This window comes from Tamandua tetradactyla, chromosome 12 (genome assembly GCF_023851605.1).
Source record: "Tamandua tetradactyla isolate mTamTet1 chromosome 12, mTamTet1.pri, whole genome shotgun sequence".
Classification (NCBI taxonomy): Eukaryota; Metazoa; Chordata; class Mammalia; order Pilosa; family Myrmecophagidae; genus Tamandua; species Tamandua tetradactyla.
The window spans coordinates 99,708,930-99,736,647 of NC_135338.1; the positions used below are offsets into that span (position 1 = coordinate 99,708,930).

Sequence of the window (27,718 nt, forward strand, 5' to 3'; positions counted from 1 at the left end):
CTGATTGTAGGCTTTGGATGGACTGTATAATGTGTGAAGATAGCTCTATAAAATTTTTTTTTCAAAAAACAGATGATGTCTTCTAATTAGAATAAAAACAAATGCGGTGCTCAGTTTATACCACAAACTGCTTAAACATACCAAGATTTGCCTTGAATAATCAATTTGGAAAAAAAAATCAAAGCCAGTGATGCCAAATAGGAAAAGATATATTACTTTCCTTATATATAAAATTGGAATAAGAGTAATGATATTCTCCCACAGGGCTGTTTTGTGAATTAATATATGTAAAACGTCTGGCACATAATCATGTGCTGAACCAATAAATGCTGGCTATCACTAGTATGATTACTATTGTAACAGGGGGTCAGAGGCTTTCACAGGGATCCTTGAGAAAAAGTATCTGCTCATTAAATGAGAAATAATTACTAGAGATTTAGGGCAACTGTTCTTTTATGTCTATACTTCAGGCCCTTGTGCCTGAGAGCCCAATAACTCTTCCTCCTAATCATATAATTTAAAAAATCTTAATTAAAAGACCAAAGACATATAAACAAAATTGCCTAAAGCTTAAACCTACTGTAGAATATATTGATTCTTTTAAACTCTGTTAAATTAGTTCACGGTTTCTCATTTTCAAAACAGAAACTTTCTTATCAATTCTATACTAACAGACCAATTTATTCTGTCTTAACTTTGCTCAATTTATAGGTCTGCACTCAGATCAATGTTTTACCATGAGGAAATACAGGGTTTTTTCGTGGTTATTCTACTATTGCCTGATGGCTTCCACTGGCTTTTTTTTTTTTTTTTGGCATATTTGGCTGAATAAGATCATGTGCAGCTTTAAAACCTTTTCTTGGTTCTTCATATAGATGGGGAAAGTTGGCTATAAGACAGCCAGAGATTATTAAAGAGCTCAAATCTTAATACTACTGACAATCAGGGGTCAACAGGAAGGATTACATGGCAATACTGGAAAAGAAACACAATTTTTTAAAAGTTGAATGCTGTGATATATTCAACAGCTAAAAATGGCCTCAAGACAAACTATTCTGTCTTCCATGAGGAAAAATAGTTTATGAGGAATCACTATTAATACAAAGTATTTTAGAGCAGTTCTCTATTTTCTTCTCCTCCACGGACAGGAGTTCTGACGCTCCCATCATAAAATAGTGGTTTCCAATAGTGATCCTCAAAGTGGGACACAAAAGGGGAAGAGGGTAATCTAAAAAAAGCATTCCCCTTTTTCAAATAGGATGAATCCTTCCTAAAATTATGAGTCACTGTTTCACACAGCAGAAAAAACACAGGCTCTGGAGTATACACACCAGATCTACCTCTTCAGTACCCCTCAGTCTCAGCGCCTCTGGCACAAACGGGGATGTCACATACTTCGTACATTTTGGAAATATAAAAACTGCTTGAATATGCTTGATACATAACTTGTTAGTGGTAGATGTTATCTAATTCCATTTAATTCATTTAATCACTGTTACTCAGTAATATGCTTAGTAGTCACCCTGGTTAAGTCTACCAAAAGCTACTTACTGGTTACAGCACATAACTGAAATTGTTTCACATCTGTGGTTTGAAACTATCATAATCCCTTCTTTAAAAATCTGAACACACACCATATGTTCATGGATTACATGTTTGCTAATTATGTTTGTTAATCAAAGAACAAGATTCCAATTTCGTATACTTATGTGTATGCTACAACAAATCTAAAACTGCCCAATGTGGAAACCCTATCCTGTCTTCGGATACCACATACACCAGACCCAACATGGTGGAAAGATGGAATTATTCCTTCAGGTTAAACTCCTGGTGTGGGAATATACAACTGTCATAAATGAAGGTCAACTCTACCATCCCTGGGTTGATTTTTATTGTTTGCATTTACTCAACAGCACAACTGCTACACCACAGGCTCCTTTAAAACTATTACAATCACCTACTATTAATTCATCAAAAGTCACTGGTAGATTTTTGCAAGTTTGTCTGAAGGGCAGGCACAGAGTTTACTTTTCCAAATGGAGCTGTTAACCTGGGATCTTTGGGTGGAATTCTAGTGAACTCCTGGTAAAACTGAATGCTCACACTAAAAACTTTCTAGGAATAACTTTTTTTTCTATTCAATCACATGGTTTTTAGTTAAGAAGCAATGATCCTGAACATTTAGATTTTATTCATTAATCAAGCAAGAACAAAAGAAAGTAATATACTTAAGATGTCCCAAAGAACTTGTTCTGCTGAAATGTACTTTGGGCAATATGCTGTTAGTTTTATACCAAAAATAAAAAAGCTAAAACACCTCTATAGTATTTATGCACAGAATTTTGAGGTTACTGTTTACTACATCTTTTACCAGCCTTTATATGAAAACCTACTTAGAAAAATGTCGTTCAGATGCAAGGACTGGAAAATGCAAATTGTTTTTTTCCGCACTTATATTCCTAACATAGTCAAGTTTCCATTTTGCTTTGGTGATAATCAAGCCACTCAAAGCCAAGTTCTGGTTGAACTTTTATGACTCTATAGTTGTTATGCTTCTCCATGTTTAATTTTCTTCTTGGTCCTTACTTACCCATTCTTAAATGGATATCCACCTTAAGTGTTCTGTGCAACAATGTAAGGAATAAAAATGTGTTAGTTTGGTCTATATGAAACTGCCAATACTTTACCATTTTTCCAACAACAAAATGGCAATTTCATACAGTTCAACCTAACATTTCATCAATACTGAAAACCTCCTAGACTAGAGGTTGAGATTACAGAGGTAAACAAAACAATCTTTGCCTTCAGAGGAATTAACTAGTAAGTCTAAGAAAAAATCCATTGTGGTAATTAGATACAGAGGTAGATACAAAATGCTACAAATGGTAATGGATGCTGGTGATGGCAGCAAAACATTGTGAACATAATTAATAGCACGGAAATATATATATCTGAATATGACTAAATAGGGAAATATTAGATATATGGTAACAGAATAAAATTTTTATAAAAGCCATGAAACTACACTACACAATGAACTCTTAAACTATGGACTTTCACTAATAGTACAATTTAAAAACATGCTATCAATTGTAACAATGTTCTATACCAAGGCAAGGTTTATTGGAGATGGGATGGTATATGAGAATCCTGTATTTTATGCATGATTGTTCTGTAAAACCACCACTTCTCTAATAAAAAAAATAGAACTGCTCGAGGTGAAGGGAAGATTAAATCAAGTGTTCAGAATGGTTTCACAATTCAGACTTTGGCGGGGAAGACTAACAAAAAAGCAGAATTTTAACAAGCAGGTGTGAGAAAGAGCCTAACAGACAGGGAGAGAACAAGTCCAGAGAAGATAAAGAACACAGTAAATAAAGGACATAAGGCTGCAAGTCCTTATACTTCCTCCTCTAATCAGAGGGCGAAAGCAAACTTATGATCAGATACCTCACCTCTTCCTTCATGATCTGACTTTCCTCTTTGTGCTCCACTGGCATCTTCCCCTCAGTCAACTATATGCTTCAGGCGTGCATCTTAAAAAGCAACCATGCCTTGCCTGCCTCAATCAAGGCAGGTTCCGATTCCCCCACAGAAGCTTTGAACAATCATCAAGAACTGGCACAAATATCCTCCAAGTTCCAGAGGACAAAGGACTGCAGTCACAGGATGAGTGCCAAATGAGAAAAAAGCTACCAAAAAGCGGTAGGATCTTGAATTGCCCTGGCTGGCCACCTCCACCCCCAGCCCACCAGCAGCTTCCGGAGCAGTGTGCCCGTCCTGGAGGGAGAAGAGGAACCCTCATGCGCACAGTGGGAGCACGCGGGTGTGGCTCAACTGGACTTCTGGTGGCCTGAGGGATTCACCATCCCAGAACATGCCTCTAGCAAAGAAAGCAGCAATTCAATCTCTCCCACAGAAGGCTGTGGGAAAGCAGTGAAGGGGCTGCCCAGGGAAAGGGATTGCTGTCTGTAAGACATTAAGTGCAGCGTCATGGAACGTGAGGAAATGGCTTCCTAGGGAAGAGGGGACATCTGGGAGAATGCCCATGGATACATATGCATGCCCGTATTAGGGGAGTGCCTAGGCTCTGGCCTGGAGGTATTATCCAAGCCCACTGCGTGGAGAGACTCTGAAGGGGAATACCTGTACAGATCAATCTGCAAAGTATGGGAAAGGTGGTCCCCCGCCTCCTCCTTTTTTCTATCAGCTCCTGGCAATCAAAAAAGGCCCTGTCATAATACTAACTGGACATAAGCTTAATTCCAGATACCGCAAAGCTTAAATTCCAGTGATAACACGTTAAAATACAAAAATGTCCAGGTTTCCACTGACGGTTTCAACAAAAGATTTCAATAAAATATACAAAGAAACAGGAAGTGATGGTCCAGGCAAAGGAGAAAATTATAGCATAAAGAAACTATAAATGAGAATCCAACCTGGGACACATCAGACAGAGACTTTTTAAAAATGACCCTAAATATGCTCAAAGAGCTAAAGGAAAACACAGACAAACTAAAGGAAATCAGGAAAACGATAATGAACACAAAGAGAAGGTAACAGAGATGGAAATTATGAAAAGGAATCAAACAGAGCTGAAGACCAGAGAAATTTAAAAATTCCCTAAAGCATTCCAACAGAAAGACCGCAGCCGGGAGAAGAATGAATCAGTGAACTTGAAGATAAGAGAACTGAAATCATCCAACCTAAGGAGAAAAAATACAGAAGAACAAAGAAAAGGGCACAGAGCAGGAGGGACCTGTGGAACACCACCAGCACATGCACTGTGGGAATCCCACAAGAAAGAGACAAAGGGACAGAGAAAATAGTACAAGAAATAATAGCTGAAAAGCCCCAAATTTAACAAAAGACATGAATATACACATCCAAGAGGCTCAAACTAACTGCAAACAGGATAATCTCAAAGACTCACGCCAAATGCCAAAGATAGAGAACTCATTAGGCCAAAAGAGAAGCAATGTGTCATATTCAAGGGAGCCTCAATAAGATTAAATGCTGATTTCTCATCAGAAACCATGAAGACAAAAAGGCAAGGAGATGACACAAGGTACTAAAAGCAAAAAACTGCCATCCAAGAAGAACGCATCCGGCAAAACAGTCTTTCAGATATGAAGGAGATACTAAGATGGTCCCAGATAAAAGCTAAGGGTGTCCATCACCACTAGCCCAACCCTACAATAGATGCTGGGGGTCTACAGGTTGAAAGGAAGGGCACTAGGCAGTAGACGGAAGTCACATGAAGAAATACAACTCTCCAGGGAAGCTAACAACAGGGATAAATATAAATGCCAGTACTAATGTACTTTTGGCTAATAACTCCACTTTTTACTTTCTACACTTTTATTTCCTACAAGATTTAAAAGGCAAATGATTAAAATGTAATGAAAACAGTCATTCTGGACTAATAACATATAAAAATGCAATTTGTGAGAAGAGTTATATAAAGGTGGGGGCACAGGGCGGTACAGGAACACAGTTTATGTATCACTGAAGTTAAGTTGGTATAAAAGCAAAAGAGATTGTTACAGACTTACTTAGGATGTTAAATTTAAACCCCATGATAACTACAAAGCAAATACGCAAGCTCACAGAGACAGAAATTAAGAATACAGGCTGCCAGTAGCAGAGGTTAGGGGGAATGGGGAGTTAATGCACAATGGTTGTACGGTTTCTGTTTGGAGAGATGGAAAGTTTTAGTAATGGAACGTGGTGAGGGTTCTACAATACTGTGAATATGAATACTCCAATTGAATGGTAGGCTTGGGAGTGTCTGAGAAGAGAAAGTTTATGTTGTTCATCTTTCCATAATGAATAAAAAACTAAAGAGAATGACAATTAAATGCCATAAATAATCCTCGACAGGTTCTAACAAGGGAGGACAATAATATTCTAAAAAAGGACTTAACTGGGACTTACAAGAATAGAAATATAGACTTTAAGCTTTATATTAATGTTAAATTTCTTGAACTTGGTAAACAGCACTTAAGGTGATTACGTAAGTAAATATCCTTGTCCTAGGAAATGCACATAGCAGTATTAAGTGTTCAAGGAGCATGATGTATACAACCTACACTCAAATGTTCAGAAAATGGATCAACAGACAGACAAACCTATAGACAGAATGATACAGCAAATGTGGCCAAATACTAAAATTGATGACTCGGGGAATGTGGGGGGACAGAGGTATGTTAAATTCTGTGGGTGTAAGTCTGAAGGCATTCTGAAATAATTTAAAAACAAAAACCCACACATTTCATGACTTAAAACATTCTCCCAAGTCACTGACTTCTTCCTTTTGCTCTACTATCAATATCCTGGAAAGCACATTTTCTCTACTTCTTTAACCTCCTGTTTGTCCTCCTAACCTACAACTTCCTATCAGCACTGCCTTCTTCCTCCTCAAAAAAGACACTACACAGCTGTTCCTAAATTAATGACTTCACAGTTGCCAAAACCCAACCATTACCCCAAGTCTACCCTGGCATCTTTGGGTAAATATCTGACCCTCCACTACTCCCCACTCAGTTCATGGACCACTTTCCCCCAGCTCTCCTGTACTTCTCCAGTTACTTTTCAGATTCTACAGGGCACAACTATTGTCTCAAGATTCTTTTCTGCTTTATAGATTAAGCATGAAAATGAAATACAATTTCTAGGAAAGGTTTAGGGGGAACATCAAGGGAATATTTAACTGACTGCTCAAGATTGTTCAAGAATATCCAGAGCACATAACTCACTCTAGGTTGTCACTGTTAACCACTATTAGCTCTGCAGCTCAGTAATCCATAAAGTCCTGGAGACCTACATCTGAGCACTCAATGCAGACACAATATGAGCGGCAGATCCATATCAAACTCCTTTCATGGATATTCTTACCGCCTCAATAACAGTCTCCATATATGGTAATGAACCCTTTCTTGAGCTTTTAAACAAGATCAATATCTTCACTCACCAATTTTACCATTGTGAAAATCCTCTGTCAAAGCTCTCAGCCACTCAGTCATTTCAGAATTTGGGGTTTTAAATTCTGATCAGACACCATTCTACATGAGCAAAAAACAAAGTAGAGCATGGTGCTTGGTGACCCAAAAATTACAATTATTAATCGTATTCTCATCATATGCCAGGGGCCATTCTGGAAACTAAGATAAATAAGAGAGTCCCTGCTCCCAAGGCATTAACAGTCTAATGGGGAATACAAACAAATAAAGTTATATGCTATGTTCTAAATCCAACATAAATACATATAAAAGCAACACTGGCAATAGGAAGGTGAAAGGTTAAAAGGGCTTTTGTCAAACAGACAACAATAAGTAGGGGATGAAAGGCACTCTAGGCAAAAGGAACATGTACAAAGAGATCAATTCTTTAGGCAACTAGAAGTACAACATTTCTACAATTTTAAATGTAAGAAGTATTCACCCTGTGACCCAACAATTGCACTCATGGTCCTATGTCCAAGAGAAATGAGTGCATATGACTAGAAAAAAGCATGTACTAAAATATTCACAGCAGTTTTATCCACAGTAAAAATCTGAAAACATACTCATGAATGCCCACTGTTTCAAGGGTACCTACGACCACCCCCAGGTCCAATGATAAGGAGGACTTACAGGACCCAGGATGTCTATACTCACAGCTAGATTTAGTACAGCTAAATGACAAAGAGAAAGGTCAGCAAAGGGAAAAGCTGCCTGAAGCAAACTGCAGGGGAAATTAGGAACAAGCTTCCAAGGGTTCTTTCCCAGCAAGGCACAAAGGACACGGTTAACTTCCCTAACAGTGAGTTGCGACTACACACGGAAAATGTTGCAACCAGGAAGCTCCTTAAAGAAACTCAGTTCCCGGAGTTTTTAGGGGCTGGCCGCACAGACAACCTCTGCCTGACATGTACCAAAATTCCAGAGTCCAGGGGAAAAGTAGATACTCAGAATAAACTATATTGTTTGTACAGTTTAGACATAGTAAATCGCTCTTATCAGTTCTAGGAATGGTGAGAACCCTCCCCAAATCCAAGTTCCCAAAATACTAGCCAAGGTCAACCCAGACCTTTCAAAGAAAAGCAATGAGGCTCACTATGTTAATACTTTACCACACACCCAAAAGCAGAATGAATAAATAAGCTGATGTATTCACACCTGTAATGTAGTAATTACACAGCAATAAAATAAGATTGGATTGCATGGCAACATGCATAAATCTCACAGATAGTAAGTTAAGTGAAAAAAGCCCGACTCCAAAGAATCCATATTACATGATTCCATTTATAAGAAGTTCAATAACAGGTAAAACTAACTGATGACAACAGATATGAGAATAGTAGTTAACTCTGGTTGGGGCTGGGGAAAGCAGGTATATAAATTTGCAAAAATTCAATCTATATACACCTATGATTAATGCCCTTTATGGTATGTATGTTATCACTTCATTTTAAAAAAAGTTCAAGGAATAAACTAGGAGAGACCACGAAGGGCTTGTGAATTCACCACTAAGGAGTACTGCCTTTACCGTGCAGCAGCAACTCTCAAAGGCACTGTGGACCCCTCGTGGTCCCCAGACCCCTTCTCAGACGTCTAAAATCTCAAGCCTATTTTCATAATCCTAAAACATTACTTGTTTTCACTGTGATGATGTGTGCACCGATGAAGCAAAAGCAACAGGGTAGGTAGGTAAAGTGCTGGCACCTTAGCAGGAATCAAGGCATTGCATTAAACTGAAGTAACAGTCTTTGTATTCTTCTCATGCTAAGCATTACCAGGAAAAGTTAGTTTCACCTGAGAATGTCCTTGAGGAAGCAGTAAAAAGTATTAATTTTATTAAATCTCGACCACTGAATGCAGGCCTTCACATTCCGTGTCACAAATGGGAAGTGTGAAACACTTCCGCTGCACATCAAAATAGAACTGTCTCAAGGAAAATCACTATGTGATTGAGGTGCAAGCAGAATACTTCTCTTTTTACTTGAAACTCCATTTTTACTTGAAAGAACAACTGACAAACTACGGTTATTCAACTTTGGATATCTGACATTTTCCTGAAAATAAACAATGTAAGCCAGTCACTTCAGGAAAAAACTGACAATATTGGTTCCTAATGATAAAATGTGACCTTTAAAATGAAAATTAGAATTTTAGAAAACCTTTATCCACTACCATAAGCTCAACAGCTTCCCCAATACTCAAAGACCTTTCTGATGAAACTGGTGGTTCTATAAACAAATGTGGCAACATATGAAATATCCACAAAACTCAGTGAACCAGTATTTTTCAGATGACTAATATATGACATAAAGATGAAGCACTGGTAAAAGATCCATCCAAAGTGCAAGATACACCAGTGCACTTTTTTTTTTTTTTGGCCTGGGCAGGCACCAGAAATCAAACCCTGGTCTCCCTCATGGCAGGTGAATGAGAACTCTGCCTGCTGAGCCACTGTGGCCCACCCATACCAGCGCACTTTAATGTAACAGAATATGAATAGTACATCCATATAATTTCAGATTCCACATTGTAATTAACTTTTAAGAAATTACAACTTGTTGAGTTTTGGTGTAGTATCAAAAAGGAACAGCTACAACAATTACCTGAAAAGGCTAATTATTCCTCTTTTCCAACTACTTATCTATCTGGGGCTGGGCTTCCTGCAAACAAAACAACACATGGCAACAGATTAAATATAGAAGCATTCTCTTTACTAAGCCAAATACTAAGGAGATTTGCAAAAATGCAGACTATTGCCACCCTTCTAACTAGTTTGTCTTGGAAAAAGTAATTTTTCACAAAAATGTTATGTTGTAATAGCATAAAATATTTTTAGACAAATTAGTAAATCATTTTTTAAATTTCTCAGCTTTAATTTTTTTTTGTTATGCTGCCTGATGGGGTCATATTCCATTACTTTTCCATTATTGCAGCACTATTTGTTGAATTTCTGTTTGTTTTGCTTGTTTGCTTGTTTTTTGGGAAGTACGTGGACTGGGAATCAAACCCGGGTCTCCTGCATGGCAGGCGAGAATTTGACAACTGAACTACCCTTATATCCTCTTAGCTTTAATTTTTAACTGAAAAATACTGACAGATATGATCCACATAACAAAAGATCTTTAGGTCTTCAATCACTTGTTAAGAGTGTAAAGAAGTCCTGAGACCATACATCTGAGAGTCGTTGCCCTATGGAATAGGTGATCAGATTTACACTTTTCAAAAATCTTATAGGAATATCCTGACAGAATGAAAACATCTTAAAAGGTCCAAGAAATACTCACAGGATCTGATAGTTCATGGCGAACTTAGTAACAAGTTTCAGAATAGTCTGGGTAGGAAGGGAGGGGGCATCTGATGCCAAGCCCAAAGGATGTAAGAGTAAGAGCAAGGCAGTGGAGCCAGAGGGCTTATCCTGTACCGAAGTTGATGTGGGAACTTCAGAAACACAGTGAGGGTAGCTACTGGAGGGCAGCATGGGGCTAAAGAAAGGTCTAAATATGGAGGAGAACTGATCATGTTACAGAGAGAAATGAAAGGTATGGCAGGGATAACTGACCAAGAGGTCCTGGGAATATAAGGAAAGATGAGTTCCAAAGCCCGAAACTGCTCTTTGAATAGGGAGAAAGAAGAACACCTCTTCTTCAGTAACTGGGAAAAAAAAAAAAAGGATAGTAAAGGACAACTGGGGAAGACAAAAACAGGACCTATAATGAAGACCAATTGTCCAACGCTTTCAGTCTCTTGTTTTTCACAAGAACCAAGGAAACTGTGTCATTTTGTTATATGAGAATGATAAAGACATGCTTAGAGAAATTGAAGTCTTGCTCAGAGTCATGCTAGCAGACATTACGTTAGTGTGAGAATCCCTAACTCTGAAGCTCCTCTTCCTTCTGTGTTTAGGCAGCCTGAGAAACACACTATCAGGAGGGGAAATGGAGACCAGCTCAGGTCACTGCTCTGAGACAATTCTGAAGATGTCAGTGGGAATCTCTGCCAAGGGGCAGGGGAATGCCAGTGTCTCACTGCTTAATCTGCAAATTCAGAGGCTTCAGCATTAAGAGATCCTCTCAATCTCAAGAAGGGAAATAGGAGAAGAAAAAGCAGCAGAACGGTGACGATGGCACCACCTCCTGACCAACACAAGAAACTCTACCCCTCTTAGTAAAAAAAATCCAAGGAAAGTTCGCGTTTCATCTTAAACCTCCTGTATTTATTTAAGCAGCATCTCACCATTCATTTCAACAGGGAGTACAGGTGGAAGGATGCAAAAAAAAAGCTCTTCTCATCCAGAGCTCACTACACAGGGAGATACAACCATCCATTAAAACCCAAGGAACATGGGGTGCAAGGGGTTCAGTGGTAGAATTCTCATCTGCCATGTGGGAGACTTTGGTTCAATTCCCAGCCCATGCATCCAAGTTAAAAAAAAAAAAAAAACATGGAACAGAAGTTAGAAAATACAACTGGGGACATGTGAGCAGTGACAGATATGAATAGGCAGGAACAACTGAAGAGGTAGGGGAACAGGCAGGTTGAAAATATTCATCCAGGAAGGACTTGAACTAATAGTGACAATGGGAAAGGAGAAGAAATGAAAGGATACAGGGGCCATGGAAGACATGGAATTAGGATTACGATAAGGCTTTATAATGGAGTTGGGAAGAGATTTTCAGAAGGAAACTACAAATACGTATTTATTTACCTAGCATCCTATACAGAGCCTCCAGTGACAAAAAACAAAACTCGCAAACATAGTTCTTACCCCCAAGAGGAGACTACAGTATAGTTGGGAAAACTAGACTAAATTAGATTAGCCCCAGGAGATGAGGAGAGAAAAAAAATTGGTTCTGTTTTAGACCTGCTGGGTTTAATATGAATCATATAAATATATTCATCCAGTGGGCCAATCAGACCCATTGTGCTTTGAGAACAATCAGGGCCAAAGAGCTCAACCTAGAACTGTATCAGAGAGAAAGAACTGAAGCAAGAGAACACATGGGCCCTCTGTGCACGGCAAGGAATGACCCCACAGAATGAACTGTGGGGAATGTGGCATCTGGGGGAGAAGGAAGCTCGGTAAGTGTCTGGATGAGAAAAGAAAAAACAGGCAACCATAGAGTCTTATGAAGCAAATCAAGTAAAATTTAAGTAAAAAAACATAACCCGAGACAACAGAGCAGAGGTTAAGAAGTACGAACCCTCAAAATAACAGTAGAATGGGACTGAGGAGACCCAAGTTTCAATTCTGACTGTTATTACCTACTCACTGTATAATCTTAGTTCACTTCTCATTTTAAATTTAATTCTCCTTGTCAGTGAAAGGAAGGAGTTGAACATCATAACCTGGAGTTGATGGCAACTCTGAGTTATACCTGGAAGACAGGTCTCCAACACCTTTTGAACTTTAAAATGATTCCAAGATTACAGCTCAAAATAATTGCCTCAGGAGGAAAGGAACAGGAAGAATCAGGAGTACAGACGGTTCAGGGGACACAGCCAGAACTAGGAGCACAAAATCAGAAGGCAGAGAGAGAACAGGTGTTATTAAAGTGTGAGTGTTCTGTCAAAAACACACACAAAAAAAGTCACCTGTCCTTCAAGGTAACTGCCTTCCTCGAACAGAGGAGAGCTACTCCCATACTTTTATTTATGGAGACCGCAAGCAGCGGTGCTAAACGCATCAGGATGGTACTGTATAAATCAGCACACTATGCTGGCCAATGTGAAAGAAACCAGTAACAGTATTAGTCAGGTTACTGCCAGAGTCCACAGCTACAGGCAACTGTGACCCATTTTTAGCACAAAATCAATCTTTAGACCTGCCCTCTGGGAATTCTCCAATTACCTCAAGGGAAGTCATCACAAGATGCCTTAAAAATCAAAACAAAAAGTGTTAACCAACTATATTCTAAAAGGGCTGCTCCATTCAGACAGGAAAACTAAAAAATACTAAGTAAAATTCAAAAGTTAGCCATATCTAAACTTTCTTCTGAACTACTAAAAGCAAAGTTCAATCCCACTTAGTCAGACTTTCTCCTACACCTTTGCTATTAAAAAACACCCACATATATCTCAAGGAAATAAAGTAACCCTAACAAACTTGCTAAATCCCAATAACAAAATTCATTGGGAATTACGTCTACGCTGTGAATTTAACACTCTGAAATTTGGATATGACTTCTTTATGGAAAGTCTAATAGCTCACCTATGAAAAATGTGAAATATTACATCATGCACCTTTTAGTCCAATCTTTTCAGCTAGTTTACTATAACTGAAATGTTCTTTTTTTGGGGGGGGGGCTCATAACTTGAACATAAAAACTTTCATTTAGAACCTGTGCTTAAACAAGATTATAAACTCTCATAAGCAGTCTTAGCTAAAAACAAGCTACAAGAACAGCAGGAAAAAAAAGGGCATTTCCACAGTAGCAAAGTGGGAGGGAAAGGTAGCAGCATCAGCATCATCCACAAGGCCTGACAAGCAGGGGACAGTGTAACCAGGGCCTCCTGGTTTTAATTCAAACTACAGATAGAAGCAAAATCCCTTCTGTAACCCCCTCCACCCGGACCTACAGATCAACCCCTTTCCAGCCCCACCCCCTTTACCACCGCCCCATACCCCCAGGGCTTTCTGGCAAGTTCTCCCCAGAGTCAGTACAGCTTAGATACTGCGTAGGAAAAGCACATTTGCCGAACTGGATGGGATTAGCACAGCTCTTTCACAGCATAAAAAATAATTTGCTATTTGATTCTTTTATGCCTGCCACTAGTAGCAACTGAAAACAACTGCTCAAATATTAATATTTGGGTTTGGTGTGCATTCTTGTCCTAAATTTTAAGTCAGAAATACAAACCCACTAATTAATTTGTCTTTTAAAAAAATACTTAAAATTTTAGGGAATGGCAATTTAGCTAAGGGACCTGAAATCAATGAATGAGAATGTATGCCCAAAGAACAGCTATCCGTTATTTGGTTCTGCTAATAATAATTTTAAAAAAAAGCTATCACAAACACCAACAGAAAGCTAATTCACTCACCTCCACTTACCACTCTAAAAAAATAACCCACAAGCATTGACTTCATAATTGAGTGCTTGGTTAGTAAAGGTTGCTAAAGGAGCAACTGGAGATAAGTGATGTTTTAGAGTTTTCATCTTTCCAAAAACATCCAAGACCAGAGGTAAGAATGCTATCTAGATTGTATTTGAATCTGCAGTCTCAAAGAAAAAAAAACTCCTTTCGGCAAAAGCTCTGAATATGTCAGCTGCTACTTTAAATTCTTTGGAAACAACAAAAATATATATACTTATTTTATATATTTATATAAAAAATAACATAAATGTACATATCCTTTATATTTGCCACCACAGACCTGTAAACAATGATGAAATTCTAAATTTTGAATTCCTGGGGCAGGGCCGCTTTATGCCCTGTGAGTTTATCCCAGATTTTACCATGCACTGCCAAAACACTTTAATCCTTCCTGGAAATCTAAGAAATAGTTTTACAGGGGAATTTTAGCTAAGAGAGACAAGGCAAGACTTAAACAGCTTCATCCCACTTTTGCAGATCTCAAAACATATTATGATTTCAAATTTGCCTATCTTGAAGGAAAAAGCTACTGAAATTTTAACTGTCTGTCCTGCAAAAGGAAAGTCTTTTGAGCAGAGGTTAAAAGGGTCATCCCCCGGTGGGAGAAGCCTGCCTTCTGCAGACCTCCGGTGCTCAGGATCAACTAACTGCTCTGACACATATCATGGGACGACAGACACAGCATATCCCACTGCCAGCAACACCGACGCACTGACACTAACGCTCAGAAGGGAGGCCCACATCGTCTTCTACACCAACCTGGGATTCCGCGAACCCAGGGAAGGCTCACTGTGCCTGTAACTGCCACCAGCCTGTAGGCGACTAAGCTTTCTGTATAACGCACACCCCCAAATCCCTTAACTCCTTTCACGCATCAGAACACACACAATGGCAAAGGTGTGGCTCTGGCACCAGCAAGAACCGAGGTTCACTTAACCTGGGCCAGTTTCATCTGAAAAACAGGGGAGTGGGGTGTATGTGGCTCTCACAGGGACGTTTTAAGACAGAAATCCCAAACTGGCCCAATCACCAGGGGCACGTTATGTCTAGTCAATACAGTGTTAAAAAACTTTTAGTTGGTACATTTAGAAGTCAATATAGATCTAACCTGTAACCACTTGAGGAGTATTTTGAAAACTATTGCTTTCTTTATTTCTTTGCTTTGTAAATATGTTATACTATACAATAAAAAAAGTTATATAAAAAAAGCCAATATAGATTGACAACTTAATTAGGAAAAAAGCCAAATATCCATCAACTCTGGGCCCACATTTTTGTATGGCAACAATCAGGAGCTGCTTCCTTTAGAGAGACATACTTGGTAGTTCAAAAAAAGTCACTACTTTTTCTGCTTTCCTTCCTCTTCATTTACTTTACCTCAGGACCCTACAGGGCTTTGGATTTATAATCAATTTTGAGGACTAAAAACAAAATTAACACCCTAGTACCCACTGGCAATGTTTATTAAGATGTATTACGATTAGCTCACTTGCTAACAAGTTTGGTGTTAAACCTGAAGTCTAACTACTTTTATCGTCTGCCTCCATTTTCTGCCCACTGACGCTGGTTTGTGTACCACTGCAAAAGAAAAGGCCAAAAACCCCTCCTGCGCCGAGTTCCTGAGGCCCAACCCTGGCTGCAAACGTCTCCATGGCCTTCCCACCACACGCACCAGCTCTCCGACCCCGGCGCGCTGCACAGGCTGGCACCAGCTCCCTCGCACACATGTGAGCCCAGGCCGGGGAGGGTTTGTAAGACAACCCTGGTGAAGGGGAAAGCCAAGTATTTCTATATTTCAAAGGGGACTTGCATATAGGGTAGTCAAATCCCGTTTCATTCACTGCCAGGCCACTCAAGTTTAAATTAAATCGATGTGACCAAAACCAACAACTCTGCAGCAACTTGCTCTGGGAATACAGCCCAGCTCAGAGCAATGAGGAAAAGTAAAAGATGAGTGGCGAGCTCTGAACACTACTGTCCTTAAGGGCTTTCAACAGCCCAGAGGCACACTAAGTCCGAGAAGCAGAGCGCCACTCCTTTCCATCTACGACAAAAATAGCAAAACAAACCAGGAAAACAACCGCCAACTTCAGGTTCACAAGGCTTACTACCGCTTGTTTGGGCTTTTATTTTTAAAACAGCAACTATCCCTAGGCTCAAAGCAAACCTGACTCTAAGGATGCAAGCTATCCTCAGCAGACACCTCCAGCTGCACATGTCGGCAATGTCACCTGAGAGCAGGAGGCACACCTGTGCCTTGCGGAGGGCGGACTCGGCCCATGACGCAGACCGCAGGTGACTCGGGCGTGGGGTGACAGAGCTGTAGCCAGGGAGACCACAGGAGGCAGCCGCCAAGGAAAGGCAGCTGGGCAGGGACAGCCCGCAGGGGCGAGGCGAGGGCCCCGGGCAGCCTCGGGCCTCAGCGCGCTTCTGGTGGCGTCAGGCTCTCCCACGCGACCGCCCCCACGCAAGGGGCGGAACACAGCGCGCCCTCAGGCCGCGGATTCCAGGGCCGGGCGGCGCCGGGCCCTCCATACCCCGGGCAGCGCGGCCCACCGCGCGCCTCCCGCCCCCCTGCAAGGCCTCTGCCTTCCCCGAGCGCTCGGGGAACGAGCCACACAGTCCCGGCCGACTTGACCCCAGAACCCACGCGAGGGAGTGACGGGATAGGCGACGTCCAGAGAGGCCTAGGCCGTGGTGTCGGCCGCCGCTCACGCCCGCGACCCCGGCAGACCCCGGCCCCGCGAAGCAGCCCCGACGCCCGGCCACCCGCCGGCCCGCGCTGCGGCCGGGATGGAGGCCGGCGCCCACCAGACCTGGGTCTCGCCTGGGCTGAGGAGAGAAGCGGGCGACGAGGCCGGGACCACATGCACGGCCCTCACCAGGCCGCGAGGTCGGGGAGACAGAGAGGGGCACGGCCTAGCGAGCGCCCCTCCGCGGCCCACGGCCGCTGCCCTCAGCCCCAGGCCCGGCCTCGCAGCCGCCGGACGACCATCGCCCCTGCACGGCCTTCCCGCCCCCCCCGCCCACCACCCTACCTGGGGATCCCGGCACTCCGGCGGCGGCGCCAATCGAATGTGCGAAGCCACGTGGCCGCCTCACCCAGGCGGCGGAAGCGCGACGGCACGCGACCCCGATCCCTCCGCCTTAAAGGGGCCGCGCCGTCGCGGAGCCCGCCGGTGACCGTCGGGCCGCGCCGAGTCTTCGCCACCAGCAGCCCCGCCCCGGCCGCCCGCCCCGCCCCTCGCCTAAGCTGCCAACGCCCGCGGCCTCGGACTTCACGTGCGACGGCCCAGGGAGAGGGAAGGGTTCCGAGCCCGGGACCCCCGCCCGCACTCGAGGCCGCGGGGAGGGCGCGGCGCAGCTCCGAGGCCCCAGCCGCCAACCCGCGGGCCGCCCACCCCCGCGGCCGCGGCGCCTTTAAGCCCGAAGGCCCTGAGTCACGAGGCGGCGCCCTGCCCCCTCCGCGCCACACACCCCTCCACGAGGCCCCACGCCCGCGGGCACGTGACCCCCGCCCCGCCCGGGCCTCGCGCGCAAGGGGCGGGCCGGGACGGGGGGCGCGGGGGGCCGGCCGAGACTGCGCGCGGACCGTTAGCTGCCGCCCGCCTCGGCTCGGCCCGGCCCGGCCCGGCCCGGCGGCGGCTCTTACCAGCGGGAACGCCATGGGGCCGCGCGAGCCTGCGGGACGGACAGGCGGGCGGCGCGGCGAGGGACGCGCGGGCAGGGGCACGGCTTCTGCAGGAGCCGCCCCGCGCCGCGCCCTGCGCCCCTTATAAAGCCCGCGGAGCCGCCCCCGGCCGGATGCGAAGCACCTGTGTCGGCCCCGCCCGGGCCCGCGGCCCCGCCCCTCCCGCAGGCCGCCGCCGCCGCGGGCCACGGCCGCCCCCCCGCGCGCGCCGCCCACCCGAGGACGCCCACGACCCTTACCTCCTCCAGGCCGCGGTAGCCGACGGCGTGAGGTCGGGCGCGCGTTTCAAGCCCCTGCGGCGGCAGGGACGAGCGCCGCGGTCAAGCCCTGTGCGTGCCCACGCTCCTCCTCTTCCAGGGAGCCCTCCGGGCCCACAGCCACCCCAGCGCGCTCCCGCGCCGACCTCGCTGCCCGGCTCCAGCGGACGCGCCCGCGTTAGCCGACTGCTCCACGTGGAGCCGCAGGCGTCCGGGGATTCCAGAAAGTTCCCGGGACTGCGGGGAGCCTCCTTGGACCACACTTCTCTGGGGCAACCGCTTCTGATGCTCTCGTGCGGATCTCCCGCTGCATTGAGAGGGGCGGGGCGGGGGCCACGGGCCTGACGAGGAGAGTCCCCCACCCCCAGCGCCCAGAAAACAAGGGGCAGAAGAGACCGCGGTGGGCTGATATCAGGAAAGGCGTCCTGGCAAAGGCGGAGGCGGTGCTGAGCAGAGCGGCTCAGTGTGCCCACAGCGGAGCACGGTGCGTGCCCGGGAGAGGAGCCGGGGCAGTGTGAGAATGGCCTTTATTTTGTAGCGGGCAGAAAACCATTAAAGAACGTAATCAAGAGTGGCAGTATCAGATCTCTTTTAATGGTTCCTGGAGACGAGCTGAAGGGGTGGACAGAAAAAGGGGAGAGAGGGATCAAGGGAATGGGGAGGAAAAGAAAAAGGTCAACATTTATTTAGCATTACTAAGTGTGTTACACCCGTTATCTCACCATCATCATATTTATTAAGCCCGGAGTATGCTCAAGGCTTCTCCTGACACTTAGGATGGATGTTTGACCTGGATCTAATGGCTCAGGGGGGAGGGGGAGGTCACTGCAGATTTTTCTCTGGAGCAGGGGAAGGCGAGGAAGTTGATGGGCCAGCCTGGTGTCTCAGGAGGATTGGTGGGGGAGAAGGTAGCATAGGGTGAGAGCAGATGCTGGGGTGACAGTGACAGCTGGCCAGCCTGCACCTGCTGATGAGTTTGCTCGCAGGAGTTTCCTGGCGATGCTGAGCTCATAGGCAGGAAAAATGGGGCTGCAGCCGTAGAGGAGGGGCCCCTGGCACCCTCCAGCTACCAAAGGTTCTAGCCTCCCTTCCCCTTCATAGAAATTCCTCAGCCATCACCCTCCCTCCTCCACATGGTCCATTCCAGCCTCCCCAGGAAACTCAGCCCGTGGCTCGGCTCTGGTGGACACTCACTCCCTGACCTTCTTTCCAGGGAAGCAGCCGTTCCCAGTCTCACCCCACAATAGCTGACGGACACCATTTATGCAAGAATGAGGTACGAGCGCAGCCAGATGTTTTAAGAAAACTTAAAACATAGGTTTTTCCGATAGGATATCTCCCAGATTTTAATTTAATTTAATTTAATTTGGCCACTAATTGGAATTAACAGGGCAAAGCTTGGCAGATCTAGAGGCCCCATGCGGCTGGTTTGTGGGTCCTGGTACCCCTTCCTCTTCCCCGACTCCAAGGCTGGGTATGTGAGAACCCGAAACCTGGAACAGCACCCAAGCAAATGAGAGCCTGGGAGCTCTTTCATATTTCAAAACTCCTAGCCGTAAGAAAATAAAGGCATCTTTCAGGTGACTCTGAACAGAAATTTCCACTGTTTGAAATCCCTCCTCCTCAACTTTCTGTGGCACCTATCTTTCGCTGAGCACTTCCTACAGGCGTGGCAGGGTTCTAAGTAATACCCCTGTGTTAACTCATTTTGCAGACAAGGAAACTGCAACTGGAAGAAGTGAAGTAGCTTGCCCAAAGAGCCCCCCAGTTGGCGACGGCAGGTCTAGGAGGGGACGCCGGGCGGTGTCTGCTTCCCGAGGCTGCACTGTTCACCTGATGAAAACAAAACCACCTGCACTCTTGTGCTTGCATGTCCCCCTGGCAGCCCGCAGGGGGCACTGCAGCCGATGCAGGAGGGCGGCCTGGTCCAGACACTGTCACAGCCTCGGGGGTGGGTCAGCCCGTGCTCACTGCCCCCAGTTGATACAGGAATAACGGTCCCTCAAGTCGGAGGTGCCCACAATCCAGGGGCAGGGTGTGGAGAGGAGCGAAGGTGAAGACGTTCCATGAGCTCGTGACGTCGCGGCAGCTGTTCGGCGAAGTGGCAGGAGCACACAGACAGCATTATCCGTTCTCCGTCACAAGCAGCCTTGGGGCCCAGCTATGCCTGGCGCCATCTCTGCCATCAGCCCCAAGATGTGCAACCCGGGTTTTAAGTGCAACTGTCATTGGTCGCGCCGAGTCTTAATTACACGTACCAGGGGGACAGGAGGGCCCTCTAATCCCTCTAATCCCTAGGTGTCCAGTGGCCCTGCAGCAGGCAGAGAGCTGAAAGAAGAAAGGAGGTGCTGGCAGAAAATTTCTCAGTTGCAAAACACCAGAGAAAAGATTCACTTAGGAAGTCAAGACCACAAGGTTGGGGGACACAGTCTCTGCTCAGGTTTTGCGGGCCCTGCATAGAAGAAACCAGGCTCTTTTCACATGTCCTTTTTTTTTTTTTGTATGCTGTGTGGTGGAGTTACATTTCATTCTTTTTCCATGTGAATGTCTCATTATTGCAGCACCATGTGTTGAATTTTTGTTTGGTTAGTTTTTTGTTTGTTTGGTTGGCTGTTGGGGGCGGGGAGTGCATGGCCTGGAATCGAACCCGGGTCTCCCTCATGGCAGGTGAGAATCCTGCCACCAAGCTACCCTCGCACCTTTCCATGTGCTTTTAAGTGGATAAAAGGAATTGGCTCAGCCCCATCTCTCATCATGCACAGATGTGCATTTGAAGTGGGTTAGACATACATGTAAAAAGCATTACTTGGAATTTTTTTAGAAGAAAATGTAGGCGAATATTTTTGTCACCTTAGGAGGGACGGATTTTGTAAATAAGAAACAGCAAGCACAGAATATAAAAGAAGACTAATAAATTTGACCACATCAGAATAAAAAACTTTGGTTTATCAAAAGATATTGCATAAAATTTGGAAAGATAACCCATAGGCTGGAGGAAGGTATTTGCAAAATGTGTACCTACAAAAGACTGGTCTTCCAGGACATATATGAACTTCTACAAATCAATGAGGAATAAAGACAACCCCATAGGAAAATCAGCAGAAGATGGGCCCAGGTGTTTGACAGGAGTGGACCCCAATGGCCGAACAATCTATTAATAAGTGCTCACCCTCACAAATAGCCAGGGAGATGCAAATAAGACCTCCAGAGGATACCATCTTCTACGCTTCAGATGGGCGAGAATGGAAGAGTCTCACCGTCCCAATAGCTGCCAGTGAGCCCATAAACTGGTTCAGCCACTTTGTGTTTTGCTTTTTATGTTTGACATTTTTAAAATGAAAGGGTAGCACCCATATAGTAAGGTCACAGAGTGCACGAATTCTAAGTGTATGGCTGGCTCAGTGATTTTGTATGAGTTTATGTATCCGGGAAACCACTGCTCATGTCAAGCCGTGGGATCTTGCCAGAACCACACGGGGTTCCTTCATGCCCCTTCCCACCCTGTACCCGCGTCTCGAGGTCGCCACTGTTCTCACTGCTTTCGTCATTGGTCCCTTTCACTTGTTCTCGCACTTCAGAACCAGCCTAGCTTTCCCACTCGCCCTCTCATCTGAGAGGTCAGCCGCGGCTGCGTGCAGCAGTAGCTCTTTTCTTGTTATTGCTGAATGCCGTGTGGATATCCCATAAAGTGTGCACCCCTTCCCCTGTTGGCTGGCATCTGGACTGTGGGTCCCCAGTCTGGGGGCTGCTCTGCATAAAGCTGCTGTGAGCATCCTTGACGGGAAGCTGTCACTTTGGTGGGTGACTTGGAAAGGGCTAGTTAAATTAAAGACGCATGTATTCTACGGCCCAGCAATCCCATGCCTAGATGAATGTGTTAGAGAAATTCTCACACATTAAAAGAGGCACCAGTAAAAATGCCCATAGCTGTGTTGGTCATAATTGCAAAAATAAAATAAAGAAATAGACTTAAATGCCCTTTAACAGGAGAGTGGGTCGGTGAGCTGTGGTGTAGTCATACAGGGGGCACTGCAGGCAAGCAAAAGGAAATGAAATTAAGCTAGCTGTTAATGTAAAATAAAAAGCAAGATGCGGGAGCCTATATACCCTAAGATGTCACTTAAATAACATGTTAAGTCATGTTGTACACTATGATTATGAAGTACAATATTCTATATTGTACAGGAACACACCTGGATGCAGTTAAAGTACAAAAATAAGCAAGGTGTTGATAAAAGCCTATTCAGAAGGGTGATTTACGTCAGGGAGGAAGGACTTGTGAAAGAAGAGGTATGGGGGCTATCAGCTGAATTGATGAGTGCTTTAGTTCTTACACTGAGTGACCAGTACCAGGGTGGCTGTGGTTTTATTCTTTAAACCAAAATATGTCATAAGAATTTTTGACAGCAGCATGGATGGTTGGCTGGGGGAGGGGTGGGTTGGTTTGTTCCCACGGGGGAAATACTCCTACCATGGCTGATTTCACAACACCAGTGTGACATCCACAGGTGCGCTGCGTTCCTGAAAGCGCAACCCCGGTCCTCATGAGCCAGCCCCGGTGCACCACTCCGACCCTGGGCGTGGGGCAGAGAGGGCTTCAGGGCCCAGCCTCCCTCTGAGCTGCAGCCTGAGGCGAGGGGGACACACACGTGCCTAGGAGGCGGCTTGAGAGTGGATTGATACGTTACTTATTGCTGTTAAGTTACCCCAAGACTGAGCAGCTTGAAAACACCAAAATATATGCTGTCTTGCACAGTTTCTGAGGTCAGGAATCAGAACCACTGGGCCAGCTCTGGCCAGGACGTCTCCTGCGGTGCAGCCCCTGAGGCTTGGCCAGGAGGAGCCACTCCCCGGCATGCCCGAGCGGGTGTTGGCCAAAGGCCTTGGTGTGGGCCCCTCCGCAGGCGGCCCCAGACGCCCCGGCTGCCTCCCCCCGAGCAAAGGACCCGAGCGCGAGAGAGCCACAGAGGTGGAGGGGCCGTGTCCTAACCTAACCTTGGAAGCGGCTGACCATCACTTCTGCAGAGTCCTGTGGGTCACACGCGGCTTTCGCTGCCCAGCTGCAGAAACAAAGCCCGGGCCACGGGTTGGCCTGAACAATGGGCATTTGCTGGCTCATGGTTTTGAGGTCAGGAGGAGTCCAGCGTCAAGACGTGGGTAGGGCGAGGCCAGCTCCTCGGAGACTGTGGTGTTCCAGGGCCACCGGGGCTGCTCGGCCTCGGCTTTCCCTGTCGCATGGCCGTGCACGGGCGGCCTGGCCTCCCTTCTCCCCTGGGGTCCGTTGGCCTCCAGCTTCTAGCTGCCCCCTGTGGCTTCCTCTCTCTGTGCCTCAATTTCACTTCACTTCTAAAGGGCCCCTGTGACGGGATGAAGACCCTTCCTGATGGGGTGGGCTCACACCCTACCTGAACTAACCTCATGGAGAGGTCCCACCTAGCATGGGCTCACGCCCGTAGGAGCGAATTCAGTCAAACAACATGTTTTTCTGGGCACACCACCCACACCGGCCCCCACATGACGGGGGAGGCCGCCTTGGGGACCATCACGGGAGTCAGCCGCCACGCGGATTCGACGAGGGCCGGTCCTCTTGAAGGGCTTGCCAAGGGGCCCGCGGCTGCCCCGTCTCAGAACAGAGAAACCGGGGCGCCGAGGGTCCTTCCGTCTGTTTTGCAGCTGAGTAAATTAGAGATTTATCCAAGACTGTGCAGCTGACGGCTGGCGGAAGGGCCAGGGGCGGGAGGGCCCAGCCTCATCTTTCCCAACCCCAGCTCTGTGTGCTTCCCCCGAGGTGCAGACGCCAGGGCCTGGCACGGCCCAGCCCCAGGACTAAGTCAAGGTCACCTCTCCTAAGCTCGCAAGACATCCTCCGTCCCCAGAGCCGTTCCTGCGCGCACACACACACGTCAAAATAGAGATCCCTGCTCGTCCAGACACACACACACACACACACACACACGTCAAAATAGAGATCCCTGCTCATCCACACACACACACACACACACACACACGTCAAAATAGACACCCCTGCTCGTCCACACCCTGCCTCTGCCCTGGGGTGACCTGCCCCGAGGAGCCACAGAGGAGCTCATGCTGACATTGCCGTTGTGCTGACATTACCCGACACAGCCCACAGGGGCCTCCAGCTGCCCTTCGGAGCCACGGCAGGGCTCTGAGCTCTGAGGGAAACACAGCGCAGCCCACGCTGGCGGCCTGTGGGAGGCTGCAGGGACACTAGCCGGCTGCCTCTGGGCTGGGGATGTCCACGCTATGAAAACCCATGCCGGGTGCATGATGTGTACAGTTTTCTGTGTATATATTATGCTTACATTTAGAAGTTCAGAAACATTAACCCATAAAGAACACCAAGGGCAATCTATAAGATTCTGCAAAGGTTCCATGCACTAGGGTAATTGTCCAAAAACCTACAGCCCCAAGATGGTCCCTAGACCAGATAAGTCCAGAAATCCATAGGGCCCAGCCTCTCCAGGACATCAGCTAGTTCCATCTCCCTACCCCAAATTATTGATAGCCCCTTCCAACATGAAAAAGTTAGAATGGCCATAGTCCAAACACCCCTAAAGAGAGGAATAGAAAGATCAAAGGTGATGGTGGAGTTATACAGAGAAGGTTGGGTTTAACAAATGAGTATGATTGCTGAATCATTATATTGAGATTGATTTTAGTTTCCAGTACCTTAGAGCAGCTAGAAGTAAAAATCTAAAATTGAGGAATTGTACCCATGCTCTGAAATCTGTTCCACAAGTAATTGTTCTGCTGTGCTTTGAAATTTATTGCCTATTTTTTGTATATATGTTGTTTTTTCACAAAAAAAGAAAAAGATGTCGATCGTGATGACAAAAAAAATATTTATTCCTTTTAGCCTCCTATATTCTGGAGCAGCTAGAAGGAGAAATCTGAGAGGATCGTATGGTAGCCTATGACAGACTCTGGGATCTGTCCTATACCTACTTGTTGAAGAGTGCTTCGAAAATGACTGCTTTTTTCTTTCTTTACTTTGTATATATGTTATATGATATAATAAAAAAGTTTAAAAAAACAAATAAAACTGTTGTCCCAAAGACATAATGTCTCCAGGACCGGGACAGAAAGGAGGCGCTCTTTCCAAACCATTGCTCACCCCTCTTCTCCAGGTGCCACCCCATTCAGAGGAATTTGGGGGTGGAAGACCTGAAAAGGGGCAGGGGCTGAGGGTCAACAGTACCCGGATAAGAAGTGGCCAATGAGATGTTCGGGGGGCCCGGACACCCCAGCCTTGCTCGCCCTCTTCAGTCCAGCCCCAGACACAGCCGTGAGACCTCAGAGGCTCCAAAGTCTCCCCTGCAACGAGGAAGCCGTAGGTCTGAGCGTTCCCAACAGGCGGGCACACGGGGCAGCCCGAGCGCCTTCTTGTGGGGACGGGTCAGTGGGCAGGGGCAGCGGAGAGACAAAGGGGTCGAGCCAGCACCATCAACTGCTTCCTTCCCTGTGGCTGTGCCCCTCTTCCCCTGTCCCCCGCTCCCCGTGCTGGCACCAGTCCCCTGTGCCCGAACTGCGGTGGGCTGCGATGGAAGGAGGGTAGGGGCGCCTGCTGTGGGAGGCCCTCGTGCTGTCTGGGCCCAGCCGGCTGGGCTGAGGGCATGGATGGCCCTGCGGGGACCCAGTGGCGCGTCCATGAGCAGCTCCACTCCTGCTGGGCGGCCGACCTGTTGCTGTGACCCCAGAGCCGAGCACATGGGGCAGCTTGAAGGAAGGAGGGGCTGCGGGCAGGGCCTTGTCTCTGACCTGGGCAGCTACTGTAATAACGGGAGCGATAGAGACGGGCACAGTGTGGCTGGGAGCCAGGGAAGACATCGGTAGTGAAGGTCCTGGCTGACCAGGGCTCCAAACCTCTAGTGGGTCAGAATTCTCCTATTTTTCCTTTCCTCTCCCAGCCAGGCCAGGGGACGTCCCGTCATACTCTTCACACCCCCAATCATCCCCTTGATAGGCAGGTAGTGCTGGGGGGACGTGACCCTTATCGTGTACAGCAGGTCAGGGCCAGCCAGATGGGCGGGGCCAGCCTGCCAGCCATTGAAGCCATTTCCCGTGCTGGCCGCCTGGGCAACACTGTGAAGCCGTCCCCGGCCTGGGCTCCCTGTCCTCAGCTGTCCAGGCCTGTGGCTGAGGGATACACTCATTGTTGGTCCCCCCCCTGCTGGGTGCCTCCTGCCTGTGTGCTGGCCTTGAGCTTCTTTCCGCCTCCACCCGCCCCTCCCCGCCCAGTGCCCGTGCCCGGCAGCCCCCAGCAGGGCATCCCAGCGTGCTCCAGGCCCACCCGAGACGCGCAGCCCAGGGCTGGCCCCTCGCCCACCCATCAGTGCCACCACAGGGAGCCCTTCCCTTGCCAGCCAAGAGCCAGGAACTTGGGGCTGGTCCCCGAGGCCTGGAGACAGCACCCCCTGAGCAGCAGAGGTGTGGGTCAGTGACAAGCACAGGGCGCAATGTGGGTAGGAAAGGCGGGTGTTCTGCGGGGAAGCGGGGCTCCCCGGCCGCAGCCTGTCTGATGGGCCTCCGTGTGTGCACCTGGCCGGGCCTCCCCACCCCCCTGCCTCAGCCTGAAGAGGCTCAGGGAGGCCACCGAGGCCGCGGGGACAGCCGGGGCAGCGGGGGGCAGCCGGGGAGTGGGGGGCAGCGGGGGGAGAGGGCACTCAGTCCTGGCTGAGGCGGGCGGGCAGCACGCGCCCCTCCGCGGGAGGGCCTGTCCCCGAGGCTGGGGGGAGAACGGGCCCTGCCCCTCCCCCTCCCCGGGCCACCGCTTCTCCTCCCGCTCTGGGGCTCCCGGCCCGGCCCCAGCCTCCTGCTTCCTGCCGCGCCCCTGGGATGAGCACAGGAACCCTTTCCTGGTGAGAGGTTGTTTGGCCAACCGCACAGCTGAGACACATCCAGGGCAGCTGACACAGAGCTGCGGCCGAGGCCCGGTTCCCTGGACCCCCAGCCCGGCCGGGGCTCCCCCAAGGACACGCGCCCTGCACTCCCAGGTGCCACAGGACCCACCCCGGGGCCTTGCTGCAGAGCGGGGGCCGGCAGGAGGGGCCCCTCCGCCCGCTGCCACCCTCCCCAGCGAGGACAGCCCTGTGTGCCAGGCCCCGATGGGCGGATCCGTTCCAGAGCCTGTGGTGACAAAGGTGGTGATGCCGGGGCGCCGGGGAGCCCCCGAGCCCCCGAGGAAGCAGCACCCTGCTGCACCTGGCGCCACAGAGCCCGGCGGGCCCCCCGAGCCCGAGGCAGGGGCCACAGCCAGGGGCACCGACTTTCTGCCGAAGCCATGGTGGGGCCGAGGTGGCAGGAGGGCGGGGGGGAGGGGTGCTGGGAGCAGGGGAGAGCCGCCCCCTCAGACTCCGCCCGACTGAGCCCCCCACAGCCTGGCTGGCCAGGACGTTGCAGGAAAAGCACCCCTAGGTCAAAGCCGGCACCCCGCAAGCTCAGCCCCCACGGGGAGGGGCACAGGGCACGTGGCGTAGTAAGGCTCTGCGAAGGCTGGTGGGACGGGAGCTCGTGCCATGTTGGGTCCCTGACTCCGGAACGTGTTGGTCACCAGCTTCCCCCTGGCAGCGTACGTGCTCACAGACCCCGTTTCGGAAGCCCACCAGGAAAAGCGAGGGCAGGGCGGCCCTCAGGGAAGCCCCAAAAGGTGT

General features: G+C 47.7%; 1 protein-coding gene across 9 annotated transcripts in view; it reads right to left on the reverse strand.

Annotated features, from left to right (window-relative positions):
- CPEB1 (cytoplasmic polyadenylation element binding protein 1) overlaps positions 1-18,096 on the reverse strand; it is a 112,150-nt gene extending 94,054 nt beyond the window's left edge. For 2 of the 9 annotated variants that reach the window (XM_077124306.1, XM_077124305.1), the window contains exon 1: positions 17,749-17,818. In XM_077124306.1, the coding sequence (XP_076980421.1) occupies positions 17,749-17,763 (15 nt within the window). In that variant the 5' untranslated portion in view covers positions 17,764-17,818. Of the gene's footprint in view, positions 1-9,604; positions 9,662-12,376; positions 12,507-16,912; positions 17,036-17,134; positions 17,241-17,748; positions 17,819-18,026 lie in introns of those variants that run through there. The other 7 variants (XM_077124307.1, XM_077124310.1, XM_077124308.1 and 4 more) reach the window with 7 other exon arrangements.
- Positions 18,097-27,718: the final 9,622 nt, after the last annotated feature.